General features: G+C 45.0%; 1 protein-coding gene across 1 annotated transcript in view; it reads right to left on the bottom strand.

Moving 5' to 3' along the window:
* LOC144472018 (uncharacterized) overlaps positions 1 to 16,131 on the bottom strand; it is a 197,375-nt gene that overhangs the window by 142,447 nt on the left and 38,797 nt on the right. Inside the window, exons 2-3 of the mRNA XM_078184647.1 lie at positions 5,212 to 5,373; positions 250 to 433 (exon numbers count right to left, since the gene is read on the bottom strand). Coding sequence (XP_078040773.1) covers positions 250 to 433; positions 5,212 to 5,373 — 346 coding nt within the window. The remainder of the gene's footprint in view (positions 1 to 249; positions 434 to 5,211; positions 5,374 to 16,131) is intronic.

Genomic DNA, 16,131 nt, shown 5'->3' with positions numbered 1-16,131 from the left:
AAGGAATCATAGTGCATGGAGTTAGCCATCTTACGTATCCGCAAAATCCACAATCCGCTGCTCAGGTGGTTCGGAACGGTCAACTCGATCAATAAACTAAATAGTGCGGGCACAGGCAAATACCTCCGAACACGTACGCGCAGTCCTCTCGAAGTCTGGCGATCTCGGAGGAGCGACCGCACAAGTGGAGAGAAGTAACATACACACACACACGCACGCACAGGTGGTAGAAACAGAAAAGCTACTTACGCTGTGCCGTTATGATGTCCGATGTTGATCAATCGATAGATTTGTAGCTCGACACGCTGGCCAGTGTCCGGCACGAATCTGTATGTACACCTCGAGGGCCCTTCGAGGGCCGGCGACTTTATTTGCCCGAAGCCGCGATCCGATTTGCTGAGTAACTGCCTGCTGTCCAGCGTTATGTTGCACACTGCGACAAAGAAACGGTGAAATCTGACGGATGCGCCAGTCGGCCGACGTTTCCTGGGCTTCGTTGCTCTTCAAAAGCCAATTCAACGATACTTAATTAAATTCTATGCAATCTGTTTGATATGTAATTTCAAAATTTTTTTCCTTTCACGCGAGTATCATCGTTGCTTCAACGGCGCGTGTCGGCGTACCAAATATATTAAATTTATTAAAATTATTATATCGCGAGACTTGCGATGTTTCAATTTATGAATTTATGGAGATTCGTGTGAACGTAAAATTTGCGAAGAAACGTAAAAATGCATGGATAGGGGGGAAATTTAATTGTAATAGATATTTGATTTACGATCGATTTTAAATAGGACACAATTTCAATTGCAAATGATTTCTAAATGGAATTGTAATTTGTTTCCGATAGGAATCATAGTTGCAATTAAATTTAATTAACGGTAAAATATAATTACAGGTCTTTTAATTTGCATCTTCAAATTGATATTTTCTGACTCCGAATCGTACAAATTAAAAAAAATAAAATATTTATAATTTCAAGTTTTCGACTCTTCGATTGTGCAACCCTTTTCTTAACCAGGCGTGCACCTGTTGCTCTTGGCAGCCGATTGTTCGTTTAAAATTATTCAATGCTTATCTTACACCGATATTGCAGCGTTAAATAAATCGTGTCGAAAATGCCAATTAATTCCATAATGTTCAACGTTGTTCGTTTCGGTATTATACAGAGAGCCTTTATAAACGCTTCACCTGGAAAATCCGGAATTTATCTGCTCAATGAACGGAATTTACTCCTCTGCGATAGAATTTGCAAAAAAAGGTTGGAAAAGAAACGGGCAACCATGACAGTTCAATAATTGAGCCTTCGGAAAGTAAGACCGTTTAAGCGGTAAATAAATTTCTTTCGATATATCTCGCCGCTGTTCGCGATGAATCCGGGTCAGTTGGAGGCGCGACGCTACAGAGCGAGAAAACGCCGCGTCGCTTATAACGATTTTTCCTGCTTACGGTGGTTTGTCGCCATGACAAAGGAGACCTTCGCCTCTCTCTCTCTCTCCCTCTCTCTCTCTCTCTCTCTCTCTCTCCGGGCGAGGCGACGAGTTGTCGCGACGGTGAACCTTGCGAGTCTGTCTCGTATGGAGTCTGAATCGATTCCTAATTGCCGTCCCAAGGACTTCCTATTGGAAACTTCTGTGATTACGTTGTAGCATCGGGAAATATATTAGCGGGTCGGTCTGAACGACGGATCCGGCAAGGATAACGTTGGGAAGATTGCTTTCGAAGTTCCGCGGCAATTAAGAAGTTACGCGTGCTGCTCAAAATATCTGATCGTTTCTTCGAGGACGAACGTGTTTCGCGTATTTTGGCAGCGAGCGGTATTAATTTTATCCGAGCTATAGTGTCAATTTTATCAGAGCAATAGTGTCAATTTTATTACAGCAATAATGTCAATTTTATAACAGCAATAGTGTCAATTTTATTACAGCAATAATGTCAATTTTATAACAGCAATAATGTCAATTTTATAACAGCAATAATGTCAATTTTATTAGAGCAATAATTCATAAAAATTCATCCCTGAAGAATTTAATTTGACATATTTCATTCCAGATTATACATACATTATTTAACTTATTAACTCGTACAATATTTATATTTTTAGCAATGCTTCGAGGATTCCTAGCGCACAAATTGAAAAACGATACAGTATATCTTTCATTCATCAAATTCTAAACGTATCCTAATATTTTTCCGATAATTGTTTTCTAGCCGACAATTGTTTTTGATAGTTCTCTCATCCCACTTTTATTTTCCGATACCGCGCGCGTGCAATTATTTTCAGCGCCGTTATATATTGAATAGCATAATGACGAAATCCGATATACGCTCGATTAAAATCATTTGTACAGAAATTCGTACGGTTAACTCTTTTTTTTTCGGGGCGCCTCTCTGTTCCGTATTAAAAATGAGATTCGCGCGTTATCGGTTTCATAAAATTTCCACGGACACCGGGGGATTTTATAAACGAAACGCGAAGTTTCCAGCTACGAACAATGATTTATTCCAAGTTATTCCCGGTTGTTCGGTTGACCGCGACTCCTCCCTCCGATCCAACGATCGGATCACTTTTATCGGCAAACACGCCGGTGTCGATCAATTTCCGCGGGTTTATAAAACGAATCCCGAAATATTGGCAACCGCGGCCACTTTTCACGTTAATTGACCGCTAATTGGAGCGATTATGACATTCCGGGTGAACGATCGCGACCGATACACGGCGGCAATACAAGCGTCGCGTTATTAGAGTGGCCACAATAATTTTTCCCTTGCGCTATGACAACGAGTCGGACTTGTGAGAAAGATTCTACGCAAGATGTAATGCTAAATAAGAATATTATTAATTGTAATGATCAGTCAAAATAAAATTGTTCTCGTTTACTTTCGTTTCCAGACCTTCGATGACAGGTGAATTTTCTTTCGATTTAATGAAAATGATTGGCAGCCGTATTTATCGAATCGTGCACGAGACGTTCGCCTGACACGTTATTAGAGCGCAAGGGGTTAACGAGTGGAAGGGACAGGGCGGAAAGAACCGCGGAGCGCAATCAGTTATGAGACGGTGGAAGAGGAGTATAGCAATCTCGGTGACGGGATTTCCGCATTATCCGCGGGCACGGCGGCATAAACATCCGAAAGAAGGTCCCCCGTCTCGATCGCTCTCGGGCATCAAGCCGAAGCTGCTTTGAGGATCCACCCCTTTCTATGCCAGTCTATCGTCTGTTCTCTTCTTACCACTCCAGCCTCGTTTACTCGATCTGCTTCCGCGTTACCCGAGCACGGTTTCTCTTTAGGGGTTGCTCAGCCGTTAGTCTCCGAAGACGCTCTAATTTCCACTTCTTCCCGCCCGACGATGCTAACCGAGCCTGAGTAGACTCACCCAGCCCGAGTAGTCGCACCCAGCCCGAGAGTAGTCGCACCCTGCCCGAGCAGAGAGAGAGAGAGAGAGAGATACACGGCGTAGAGAGGAATATGGCGGCTTAATGGCGTAAATCTTGTTTCTAATGACGACACGGATTCAAAGTGATAGCGGTTGCCTTTTCGAAGTGACGTAATTACGCCTAGCGTGGAAGTAAATACTCGATTAGACGATTGGCCAGGTGGGCGCGCACGACGCGAGGAAGACGGCAGCCGGTACCCTAACTGCTGGTTGGATTGCTAACGAGTTTAACGGTGAAGGGTCTAACTAGGAGTTGTAGTTCGCGGCGATGCCGAGAGGTTCGGAAGAATCGGGCGGCGAATCGAACACCTTTCGTTATTATTGCTTTAATTCTGAATTACAGGACGGGCTTTTCGGGAATTCGCGAACTATTTTTCTTTATCACGTTATAGCGAATGAACATTCTCATTAAATTGAACAGCTAGGAACGCGAGGAATTACGAGAAAAGTAAGTACAGTAAATTAAATTTATGATATGTATACTAGCACGCTCTTATCATTCTTTTTTTATTAAATATTATCCTATTTATTTTATTAAACATTTATTATATCTCCTGCAGCAAGCACTTAGAATCGAATGTTCTACATCGTGTAAAGCGAAAGCAATATTCTTAACACAATTTAAAATATTATAAAGTTTCGAAGTTTCTGAAATCCTTAAATATTCATTATTTTCGCTGAGAAAGTTCGCTGGATATAATTAATTTCGAAGGCAGCAATTATGGCTCGATCCGAAGGCTAGATTAAAGGTCTTACATTTTATTGCGAAAATAATCTAATATAGTATTTATTTAACATCGGTAATATTCTGAAGGAAAAACTTTGTTCCATCGTGTAAAAACCGCGTGGAAAAAGTTCGCGTAAATTGAGGTGAATTTTCTCGCGTAAAACAAATAGCGTAAAAAAAGTGGTAAAAAAGTGCCGCGTAAATTATACACACGCAACGCGATACGTCGAACGAGGCGCCCGCGTGTATCACCTTTATCTACCGCCGTCAAAAAGAGAAGAACGTGATACAAGTTATCCGAATTCTCTCGGCGACTTAATTTTGCAGGGAACTACCTTTGACGCGACGTTATACACGAAGAAGCCGTGTAACTTGGTCATTTAAAGTTTAATAGTTTCCGAGGCGGCGATGGGAGGAGGGGCTAATTCGCGGAGAGCGGTCTCGCCCTTTAAACTTGAATCTCCGCCAATAAAAAAAATGTGCCCCTTGTTTCTGGCTCTCTTACAAATCCGCCAAAGTTCCGCGAAAATCGTACGGGAACTTCCCTAACTACTGTTTACTCTTCGCCACGTATTCAGCTAGCGCGAACATTTCTGCTGTTCTCAAATCTTTCCTCGCGACTATACATTGCTTTAAAAAAATTAGCGAAAAGGAAAAATCCCTAAGGGCAGTTTTGACCATCTTAATCGACTGTGCTCTTTGTAGACTTAATTATCAATTTATATTAAATAGAACAATATTAATTATATTCAATATAAATCGTTTATTTTACCTATTTCACCTATTTTAGTTGTTTGATTTTTATTTTATTTTATTTTATTTCTTTCTAATATAAAATGTCACGCGCCGTCGTAAATAGCAACGCGAGCGTATTACAAATGCGGAATATCGACGGTGACAGTGTTCGAAACTGGAAAAGTTCGTTCCAGCGCTATTCGGAGACGTTCATTGTCCGCGCAACCATGTACATGTAGAGGCTCCCGGCATTAGTTTGACCCGATGAATATTAAGATGAATGCTGATGGAAGGTAACGATAATGCTTACTGTTGGCGCAGTGTTCCTCCAGCCCGCACTGACCGCATCTGTCCGGCAGCGCTGCGCCGCAGCTGCACCCGCCGGACGGGACGCAGCACGCGCATTCTTTGCTGGACGAGTTAAAACTGCACGGGCAGCCTGTCGTCGTTTCCGTCCAAAGATCCACTTGACCTGGAAGAAGAAACAGCGGAACGGTTTAGAAAATGAGTTTAAACAGTCGTGTCTAAAGCGGGTCGTTAAGAGACGAAGCTACTCGATGCGAGGGTGTTTCGTAAGGAAACCGTGACAGCGGAGCTGCGAGAAATCTGGAACGTGAACCTGCACTCGAAGCGAGCCCTGTTTCTTTTCTCCGACAGCGATTCTCGCTTATGCCAGTTAATACACTAATTCAGTTTCTGATGAAAATAAAGAAATCAGTGGACTCGATGTTCGATAAATATTTATTTGAAATGATTGTATGAACACATTTATCTAAGATCGATATTTCATTACAATTTTTCTTTATTCGGAACAAACTGTTCTATTTATTCTATTTATTTATTATTATTAATAAAATTATTTAAAATGTTTTTTTTTCAGTTTTTATCTCTCATCCGTCATTCAAATAAAATTTTATCTAACTCTAATCGATTGTCTTCCTTCTGCTACTCTGATCAGATATGGCTACTTTGCGTGTCTGATTTAATATTGACTTATTCCACTTGTCTGATCAAGCATGGACCTTGTCCCAATGTTACTAACGCCGCGTAAGACATTTGAAAACAGCTCAAAGTTCAGCGAAGAATATAAGTCAGTTTAATGCACCTCGTCGTATATTTTACGCCGCATACGTGATCAGTCGAACGTTGAATTTCGCGTTCAATATGTCGCCAAGTTCTCGCATAAATATTGATATAGTCGAAGAGGTCGTCGGCCGTGGCGAATAATCTTTCATAGCTCGTTCGAATGGCTGTCATTCTGGTAAGGTTACAGCCGCGTACCCATCGCGTCGTACATGGGAATGAAGGGTTACGAAATTGGTCGTCAGAAACTGCGTTATCAAAGGAAAGTCCTTGCAGTTTACCGCGGCATTTCCTCAGCTTTATGACCTATGTCCACGGCTATTAAACGGTTCACCTCTGACACTCGGAGCACGGCTGTTCCAAAGACGGCAACAAATTAATTTCAAGTCGACACGGAAATGTCGTGCACAATCTTTATTATAACACAACTGGTTTGAACAATTATTTATATCATCTCCGTGTAAGTTAAACGGAGCTTGCTAGGCCGTTGATAAAGAATAATAATAAAAATAATAATTGGAATTTAGTTTTCAGAGGCAGCATGTAGTCGACAATAGTCGGCCCCTTAAATCGGCGCGAAATTTGAAGGAAAAGTCTAGAGCTGAGACCAGCGCGATTAAAAATAATTAGTCGGGAAATGGAACGGTCGCTAACAAACCGTGTTTCTCTCCCATCGTCCCGCGCATCGACAAATATCACACCGGCTCGGACAAAAGCGGCCGGAGGTAGCTTCAGGTGGACGAATCGGATTAAATTCTTTGTAGATTCATCGTGGAACGCAGGGGGGCGGGCACACGCGAGGGAATCCAATGACAAGCGAGCCTATTTATTTTACAGTGCTCCGGGCCGACTCGGCGACGGGCCGTGTCTGCGGACGATGCTAAGCCGGTTAGGAAACGCAATTCTTCGTGCCGGCGCCGGGGCCGCGCAAGTAACGGGAACACGTGGCGTATCGTGTTTTCCGCGCATTTGGGCCTGATTGAAATTGCCGTTCGATCGATCCCCGCCTATCCGCGACGACCCTATCTCGCGCGCTTCCGTCTCTCCCTCCTAACCTCCCTCGCACCCCTCGCCATCGATCCCCCGTTTAACATTTCGACCGCGATAATACGGTTTTTTTCCCCTCCGCTTGTTTTCGGACGCGTTTCCCCCTCCCCCTATGCTCCGCCACTCCGCTGTCCGCTTTTTTTCCCCTCATCCCTCTTACACCGACGTGTCCCAGGATACCGATAAATAGAAATGCACTGAAAAACGGAAACCGGAGGCGGAATATAACCCCCCGGACGACCGATTGCTCATTGTTTTTGCTCGTTCGCCGGGAAAACGCGTCCGTTTTTCTTCTGCGAACGGGTGCGGCACCCGCCCGACCCCCCACCCTTCGTTGTCGACTTTGCGGCTGGAAAACCCGCTACTAATCCGTCAATTAATAAACTGTCCTTTCGGTCGCGGGCTCGGGAAAGACTGCGGGATGGTTTACGCCTATTTTATGTTGCGCGATCGGTGAACGCGATATTCGGGATTAAAGTAGAGTTTCTCTGAATCACTCGAAACGCTTCTTCGTTAGCCACTTTTAACCCCTTGCACTGTAATAACGAGTCCGACTCGTGATACAGATTTCATACAGGATCTAATAAATATTAATATTATTAATTTTCACTGGATCGAAATAAAAATCGATTCTTCTGTTATCAAAGTCTAGAAACAAAAATGCATAAGATAATAAAAGAAACGAAATCTGCCTGGCCCTTTAAGGATAAATAAGTAACAACCACGCTGATCAACATAGCGTGGAAGGAGTCATAGCGCAAAGGGTTAAGGACAGTATTAATAACAAATTACGACAAACAATCTCCAATTCGAAAAACGATCCTCGAGCTTCGCCAAAGGGAGAAGACTTTCGCAAAAATAAAATTCACGTAAATCAGTAACAACATTTTTTATACTGTTTCAGGTAACAAGGTACGCCCAAAACAAGAATTTATCCAGATTACCAAGCGAACGCAAAGAGAATCGCGAGCAAACAATTTTGTTCGCCAGAGTCTCGGTGCTCGGGTAGCAAAGGGTCGAGAAAAAAGGAGCCAGCGAGTCCGTGGAGAAAGGGCAGGAGCCTGTGGAGGAAGTTCCGGCCACTGTTTCTGCAGCGAAGGCGTTAATTAGTTTCGGCGAAGTCGGCAATAACTTCCTGTGGCAAAGATCGGGAGCGATCTACGGGGGAAGCTAGCGAGAGGTCGTGTCTTGCCCGGAGCCGGACGGGGCGAACCGCCGCGAACAACTTGTAACAGCAACAATGGCGCGCGGATCGATCGATCGGCTTGGCAACGGAACGCCGCGGCGTAAAAAAGGTCCCGGCGAGCCGAGAGTCGACGCCTAATAGAGATTTCCGATTGATTCTGCGAACGCGGAGATATGTGCGCGTGATTGATTGTTTTCTTCTTAGCCGGTGGGACCATCAAGGAGGAAGCAAAAGAGGAGGGGGGCCGACAAGACGACGGACTCCGCGGAAAGAAAGAAAGAAAGAAAGAAAGAAAGAGGACGGTTGGGCTCGGTTGACGCGAGATAGAGGAGGCGGGCGAGTTGCTAACGCGTTGGTTGAAGGAGCTAAGAGAGAGGTAGAGCGTAGAAAATGTAGATCGGGGCCAGAAGAAGGAGGAAGAAGAAGAGCGCGCGGATGGGGCTGGATCGTCGGAGAAAAGGACGCGCAGGAAGAAGACATAAATTCCGTGGCAGTGTAAAAAGGGCGTTAAGAGGAGAAGCCCCGGCACCCCCGATATGTCAATATCCCGAGGAAATACGGGGCGGTACTTGGCCAGAGGGGTAGTAAAAATAAAGCAAACTTTATTGCTGGTGCCGCCGCCACTACCACCACCGCTACTACCACCACCATCACCGCCCCGACACCATTGAGGCTGCCTCTAGAAATGTATTTCAGAAAAACGTTCATGTAGGCGAACGCTTTAGGATCGTGAATGTGCCCGGGTAGGTGGTTAAGAGGAATGCTGTTGGTGGAGCTCGGATTCAAGGGATTTCACGGTGGCGCGGGGTCCGGGGACGGAGAGAGGGTGAATTAGGGAGAGGGCGGACATTTCCAATTGGATTCTTAATCCATCGATTTGGGCTCGATTACCGGGGTTTGTTTAACGTCCGTGGCGAGAGGATGGGGGTGCGCCACGGTCGAACCTGCGAATCGTTTTTAGAAAATTAAGAGTCCTCGGGGTTGGATTGTTTTATTAACTCGTCTCATCAGTGCCGTGGCATGTTTAGTAAACGCGAATTGGTAGAATTTGATCCTCTCCTTTGTCCACAGGGATTTCTAAATATTTTTAATATACAGTTTCATTAATTTTCTTGCTTTTCGAATTTTCGAATTGTTAGCTTCTTGAAAATTACTACAACTTCTTTTAAAGAGGAACAGAGTTCGCAATCCAGTGGTCGAGACGCGAAAAAAAGATGCGCTTTCGATAAAGACTTCGACCATCCCGAAATCATATTCGTCCTACGGTATTTTAAGAGAATAAGATCAGCGGAGTGCGCGCGAGCTTGGGGGATTACGCGATGCGAAAGGAACTCGGGCAAGCCAGAGAAATCAGGTTCGACGGGGAAACGCGAAATTATAAATGGAAAGAACTTCAAACGAAATTCCGTCCGGCCAACCTCTGCGGGGCTTTCGGTGATTTCACCGTCGGTCTCTATTTTTGTTGAAATGTCCACCCCCTCGCCCCCCATTCCGGCATTTCTGCCCGAGTCAGGAACATTAAGCTGTGTTCGCACCTCTGCGGCGCGCTTACCGTAATCCGTGCGGCGAGACCCATGGATCATACAATGGGAACGCGTGCTTTTATGTGCCGAAGCTTATGGAAGTGTCATTTTTCCGTGGTAGTTCCTTTCATAGCCGTAACTGGGATTTGTTGCCGTCGTCATTTGTTGCGCGGATACCGTGTCGGTTTACACGTAGTTTCCAATTCCGACCGGTATTTTCGTTCAACTCTACCTCTCTCTCCTCGGTATTGAATAATAGTTTATTACTTTTTTTTTCTTCCCCCCCAGGATCATTTTATACGCTATAAAAATAACGCCTTCGAAATGTCGCGGATTACGACGTTCTATGGACGTTCTGGATTTTCTTTTCGATCCCATTAGATATTGTAAGGTAGCGTGTACAGTTTTATACGACTGATACGGAACAACTATTTATCGTTAAAATCGAATAATAACAATTACCGCTATAAAAAGATTTAAGAAATAATACAAATATTCAGAATTTATATAAAACACAAATAGAAAATTATTAATTATTAATAGATACCTACAAATTACATCTCCCTACATTCCCCTACCTATTTCCTCTCCAATGTTTAATAAATAATAAGTTCTTATTAAAAAATCGCGAGTCGAACTCGTCAAAGCACACGAATGGGATACAGATTCTGCCGGAGACAAAGGACGATGGTCTTTTTCCATAAAATTAATGAAATTCGCCTGTTGAACGAGGACGCGCGATGGATAAAACTTCCAGGTGGAAATTAGCGGGGGAATGGACGGGTTTTAGACGAGGACGAAGGTGGATGGAGAAACGAAAAGATCCACTTAGCGTTCACTTTGGCCGACGTTAAATTCTAATGAACCGGACGCCGGTCAATTTCAGTTAGCTCTGCCTTCCGGTAGATCGTGATATTCCGATCCGACGGTGGGGTGTGTGGCCGGTACGTAATGGCAGCCGATACAGTTCGGCCCGTGTGGTCAACCCTACGGAAGTGTCTAATAATTTTACGTTTAAACGCGGGCCGGGCCGGTCGGCTCTTTCGCGCAGCTGGCTCTCCGTCGACGAAAGCCACGCGCATTACCATGGTAATAGACGGAATGGTGGGCGTCGTTATAAGGGAGCGCGATTTTCGCAGACCGTTCATTATCGGCGATATTAGATGGAAAACGACAGGTATCGGTGCGACCTATCGACGCGACCTATCGGTGCGACCTATCGGTGCCACCGGTCGAGCTCGTTCGCCGAAAGCCGTCCGGTCGATCCCTCGACCTCCACAATGCGACGCATCCTGCCAGCATCATCCTTTTGGACCTGCCTAAGCATCGAGATAACGCTCTCCTTAGCACCGCATCGTCGCGCTTTTGGAGAACCTGCGAACCTATCGCGACGCAATTATTACCGAGTTTCGTAAGATTTCCAAATAAAAATCCTTACGTTTGAGCCTATGAGGGATATCGTGATCCTTGCTACCTTGTGACATGAGAGAGGACGACCTCGGGCACCGGGAACGCGACTCGCAGAGCCCGATCGTACGGGTAATCTGATTTCTACGACGGCTGTCCCGAGAGCGGAACTTTAGGTCGGCCATAAATTCCGGCAGCCAACGAGGCGGTCGCTATTTCGCTGCGGAAAAATCGTTGCCCCGCGCGTTCCGGCGGTCTTCGGTCGGCCCGCCGCGCCGCCGCGCGTCCTCGCGACGATATTTCACGCGACAGAGGAGAACCGGTCGACGCGCGACCCGACGCCACCCGACGCCACCCGACCCGGACCCGGCCAATCGTTGAATTTCGTCGCAGCGTTTCCGCGAAATTTGTACAAAATACAAACTTCAGCGACCCGCCGGAATTTATTGGACGGCCGATACCCGCGCGCTTTTTTTCCCTCTGTCCCGCGCGCGCGCGCCACTCCGTTCCGGGAACTCGGCATTTTTTCTCCCACCCTCGTGGTCCACGCGCGATCCATTCATCAACCGCGCTCTCTGGGATCGGGAGCAACTTTGATCACGCGCCGTTTACGCGTTCCTGCGATATTGATGATGATTCAATTTGTCGCGATTTCATCTCGCTGTTTGCGCTGCGCCCCTCCGGGCACTTGGGCTATTCAGGGCATCGTTCCGCCGCGACACAATTTTTTTCGGCGACCGTGCTTTTTGAACACGTAATTGGAAATCTGTCTGGTTCCCGCGCGCTACCGGCTATCGGCGACCGCGCGCCTTGTTTCGACCCGGGCTTGCTAATTGTATCGAAGCCGGCCGCAGCGTGAAAATGCTCCCACCACGGTGTTTTAAATTTCTCGTTCGAATATCGTGTATCTGCGCGCTTCCAGCGGAATATACTCGGCCTATGTAAATGTATAGTAATCCGTTGCGGCCGGGAAATGCGTTGATAGGGTACTCGTATATGGACGCGACGTTAGAGTAGCTTCTTTCTGACAGCAAGAAACATCATTCGGTTTTTATTTTTTTTTGACAATATTGCAGGCGAGCAAAAAATCTGAGAAAAATTGAGCACGCCAGCCGTGATAGTACCTTATCAGGGAATTAATATAAAGATAGCTATTATGTTAGTTTTCGAGAAATCTTCAATTTTCCGATTATTTTTTGGTTTTTCCTTTTTCGATAATCACAGCTTGCGACTGAAAATTCTGAAAAAATTCTATAACACGCGCCTGTGATGTCAGGTTATATCTGGTTATGTACTTTTAAAAGTACCACGTGGTTGTTATAACATAGAATTCATTTGTAATGCAATGACTAGTTCATTTATTCAATTTATCACCAATATTTATTCAATTCGTCACCAGAATTTCTTTATTCAATTTATCACCAATATTTATTCAATTCATCACGAAAATTGATTTATTCAGTTTACCACGAAAATTTATTTATTCAGTTCACCAGCAGCATTTATTTCTTCACTCGAATTGATCGGCCAAAAGATTCTATCTTGCAGAAAATGCGACGAGGCGTCGACTTACCGTAGCGAAAACGTGACAGTTTTGCACTGTATCGATGAATTCGCTGCGTATCGAGCTGTGTGAAACGGACAGAGGAAACACAATTTTGTCACCTAGTTTTCTATACCCGGGGTGTTACTTTTGAATTTCGCACGCGCTATACACATGCAACAATACATGTACACGCGTTTCTACTGTACAGTTTATAACGCGACTTTGCGAAGCGATGACGTAGAAAAAACCGTGTTTCCGAAACGCCTCCAAAAATCCGGCATTATGAACGGAAAAATGCTGTATCGACTGTTGCTCGCGCGATTTGTCTGTATAACATTTTGCGATGCAAACAGAATGACGCCGATGATCGCTGCTGGAAACGGACGGAAATGCGGCGGGAGGTCAATTTACAGGAAAGAATTAATTTCATGTGCTGCGTGTAATGGATATCAGTATACATATGTATACACCTGTGCGTTTGTTATCTGCATTTGTTTAACACTTAGTCGACCGAATGGGGAGATCTCGCCATTTTTAATTATGTAGACGTTCGATGACCGAATGGAGAAAGCTTTACGCTAATCAACGTTATTTTTTCTTAATTTTAAGATTTATTAATGCACCATATAAATTACTTTTAAAATCTTCATTTCATTAAATAAAGTATTTTAATTTTTCCAAATTTTTCACTTTTTCGTTTATTTTATTAAAATTATATATATATAAAATTAAATTTAAAATTATATATATATTCGGTGTAAATTTTATTTATATTTATTTATACCGTTTGATCGAGGTTGAATTCTCGACGCGAAGTTGAGCGATGCCAGAAAGTATCATCGAATTGCGCTAGTGCAATCATTACCTCGCTTCGATAAATACCAATTATTCCTACTATCCACATCACTCGAAACGGTCGTATCGATTTGCCTAAATTCGTTGTTTCATTTCATTGTATATATGCGAAGAAAGAATTTTGCATTGTAAAAAGAACAGCAGTGAATTAGTATGTACAATTGTGCACCTGTATACAGTGATTGACCATATTTTAAAAAAATTAATAAATACAAGATGACTCGGATATTTTTGTCTAGAATGGATAATATTTAATCGCAAACTTATTTTCTGTAAATTTGCAAACAAATTGGACTGATTGACCATTTTCTTAAAAACTCAATAAATATCAGATAACTCGGATATTTTTCTCTAGAATAGATAATATTTGATCACAAATTTATATTCTATAAATTCGTAAATAAATCGGAAATTAATTACACGTTTTGTATTTGATAGAGTCGAGTCGAGTCGATCACCGTACACCTGCCACTGGCACAAGCGGAAAGAAGTTTGTAAAATAGAAAAGCTTGACGAACAGCCGAGCGGACGTATCATCCTATGTTAATCCGTCGTCGCGTCGGTGCGGTAACGATTCCCAGCAGCCGCTGGAGAATTTGTTTTTCTAGGCCGGCGTTCGCTTCACCAGATCGTTCCCCATCCCCCCCCCCCCCCCTCCACCGCCGAGTCATTCGGCAATTCTCTCGGCCCAGCGGAGTCCCCCGACAGACCTAAATACACCCGGGGCATCCCCGTCTCCTGGACAGAGAATTCTCATCTCGCGCGCGCTCGCATAGGATCCACGGGCGAACCGACTCGAATCTATCAACCCCTTGCGCTCGGCTCCGCTCGGTTTTTTTCTCTTCTTCATCCCTGTTCGCCCATCTTCTCCGTTGCGGTGTGCTGGCTGGCGCGCCGGTGTCGATTAGTTCGACCCCGGGTTTTGGTTTTATGACGGTTTCCCGGTCACTGTGCTACTTGGGATTCCATCCACATCTCCATACATTTGCACTTTAATTGGCTTCGCGCGGTGCCTCCGCCAATCCTATCCGCTCTATATCTCTTTGCTCGCCATAAATATGTATAATACGGTTCGGGGCGGGGAGGGGAGGGGGGGCGCGTGGAGGGCCGTCGCGAGGGGTCGTGTGCCACCGGGACGGGGGCATACGGGTTCCTCGCGCGCGTGTTCGCGACGATACGCGTCGCGCGCGAATCCCGCCGGCTGTGCCGGTCCGACACCATTTTCCTCGTTAGGCAGTCATGAAACGCGCAACGTTTCGAAAACGGGCCGGCCCGATCCCGGCCGCGCGGACGTTGAGTGATAAATGCGCTGCCAAAGTGAATCAGTGCGCGCCCGCGCAAAACCCTCGCCGGCGACCGTATCGCATTGTTCGTAATGATATACTGTGGAGCCTACCCGGAGTGTTAGAATTATCGGGCCCGGTGCGTTACGCCGGGCTGCCGCGCTGAATCCAGCTGGATCCGGGATTCGATGTGCGATGGACTGTCCCACGGTGGCCACCGATTCTTTACCGAAATTGCGAGCCAACGAGAATGAACGTCTTTGATACGTTTTGCTGTACGATTAAATTAATAATGTTCGTTCTTTGACGCTGCGGAATTTTCGTAATTAAATCACTCGATTAGGTGCTCGATTATACAGCGAAACATGTCGGAAAAATTCATCCTTGTCAACACTTTGCCGTTTGCATGTCTCGCAAAAATTTCTTTGTGCGCTTTAAAGTGCGCTTTATCGCATAGAATAGAAATACTATGAGCCAGGACAATTATTTTCCATTTACAATCGAAATGGCTTTGAGAGCAAAGGGTTAAAACGGCGGACTCGAGGTTCGTTCGGAGCCAAACTGGAAAAATGAATATCTCGATATCGTGTTTCCTGATAAATAATTTCAGCTTTCGTGACAAAGCTTCCGTTTGCAAACCTTGATAAATAATCTTAAAAAATCGGCCGGTTCTATTTTATCAGAAGGGTTTCGACGTTTAACCGTTACATTCGAGAACAAGGAATCCCGTAGGTCGCCGGTTTCCATTGTTTGCGATGTTAATATCGTCGCTCAGATATGCACACAACAAAAATGTCGAAGCGACACAGCGACGCGTGTCGTTTGCTTTGAAACGAAAACAACGCCGGGGAAACGAAACACGTTGCAGAGAATCCACGTGGAACGCGAACATTCCGACCGTTTCTATCAATTGAACGCTGCAGGGGTAACGAAGGTATTCCGAGTGGAAGGGTCTTTAAAAGCTTTGTTGTTTAAAGAAATAACAGGATAACTGTTGTTTTCAATCATACGCGAGCCCAAGCGTTCAGAAAGAACGCGAACGGATTACACGGTCGAGCGGATACCACGCGGGCCAATAATCTAGCGAGAGTGTATCGCGTCTCTCTCTCTCTCTCTCTCTCTCTCTCTCTCTCTCGCTCTCTCGAGGAAATGCGTTCGCGAGCATAGAATGCGGCAGATCGGCCGGCGAGAAAACGGAAGCAAGAAAAGTCTTTCGGTAAAAGGGAAGCGGCGGCGGCGGCGGCAGCCACTTATGGAATTTCTTTCGTTTATCTTCCCGGTATTAAACGCTAAGGACCCC

This window comes from Augochlora pura, chromosome 7, assembly GCF_028453695.1.
Source record: "Augochlora pura isolate Apur16 chromosome 7, APUR_v2.2.1, whole genome shotgun sequence".
Lineage (NCBI taxonomy): Eukaryota > Metazoa > Arthropoda > Insecta > Hymenoptera > Halictidae > Augochlora > Augochlora pura.
This window is presented reverse-complemented; position numbering and strand designations above follow the sequence as displayed.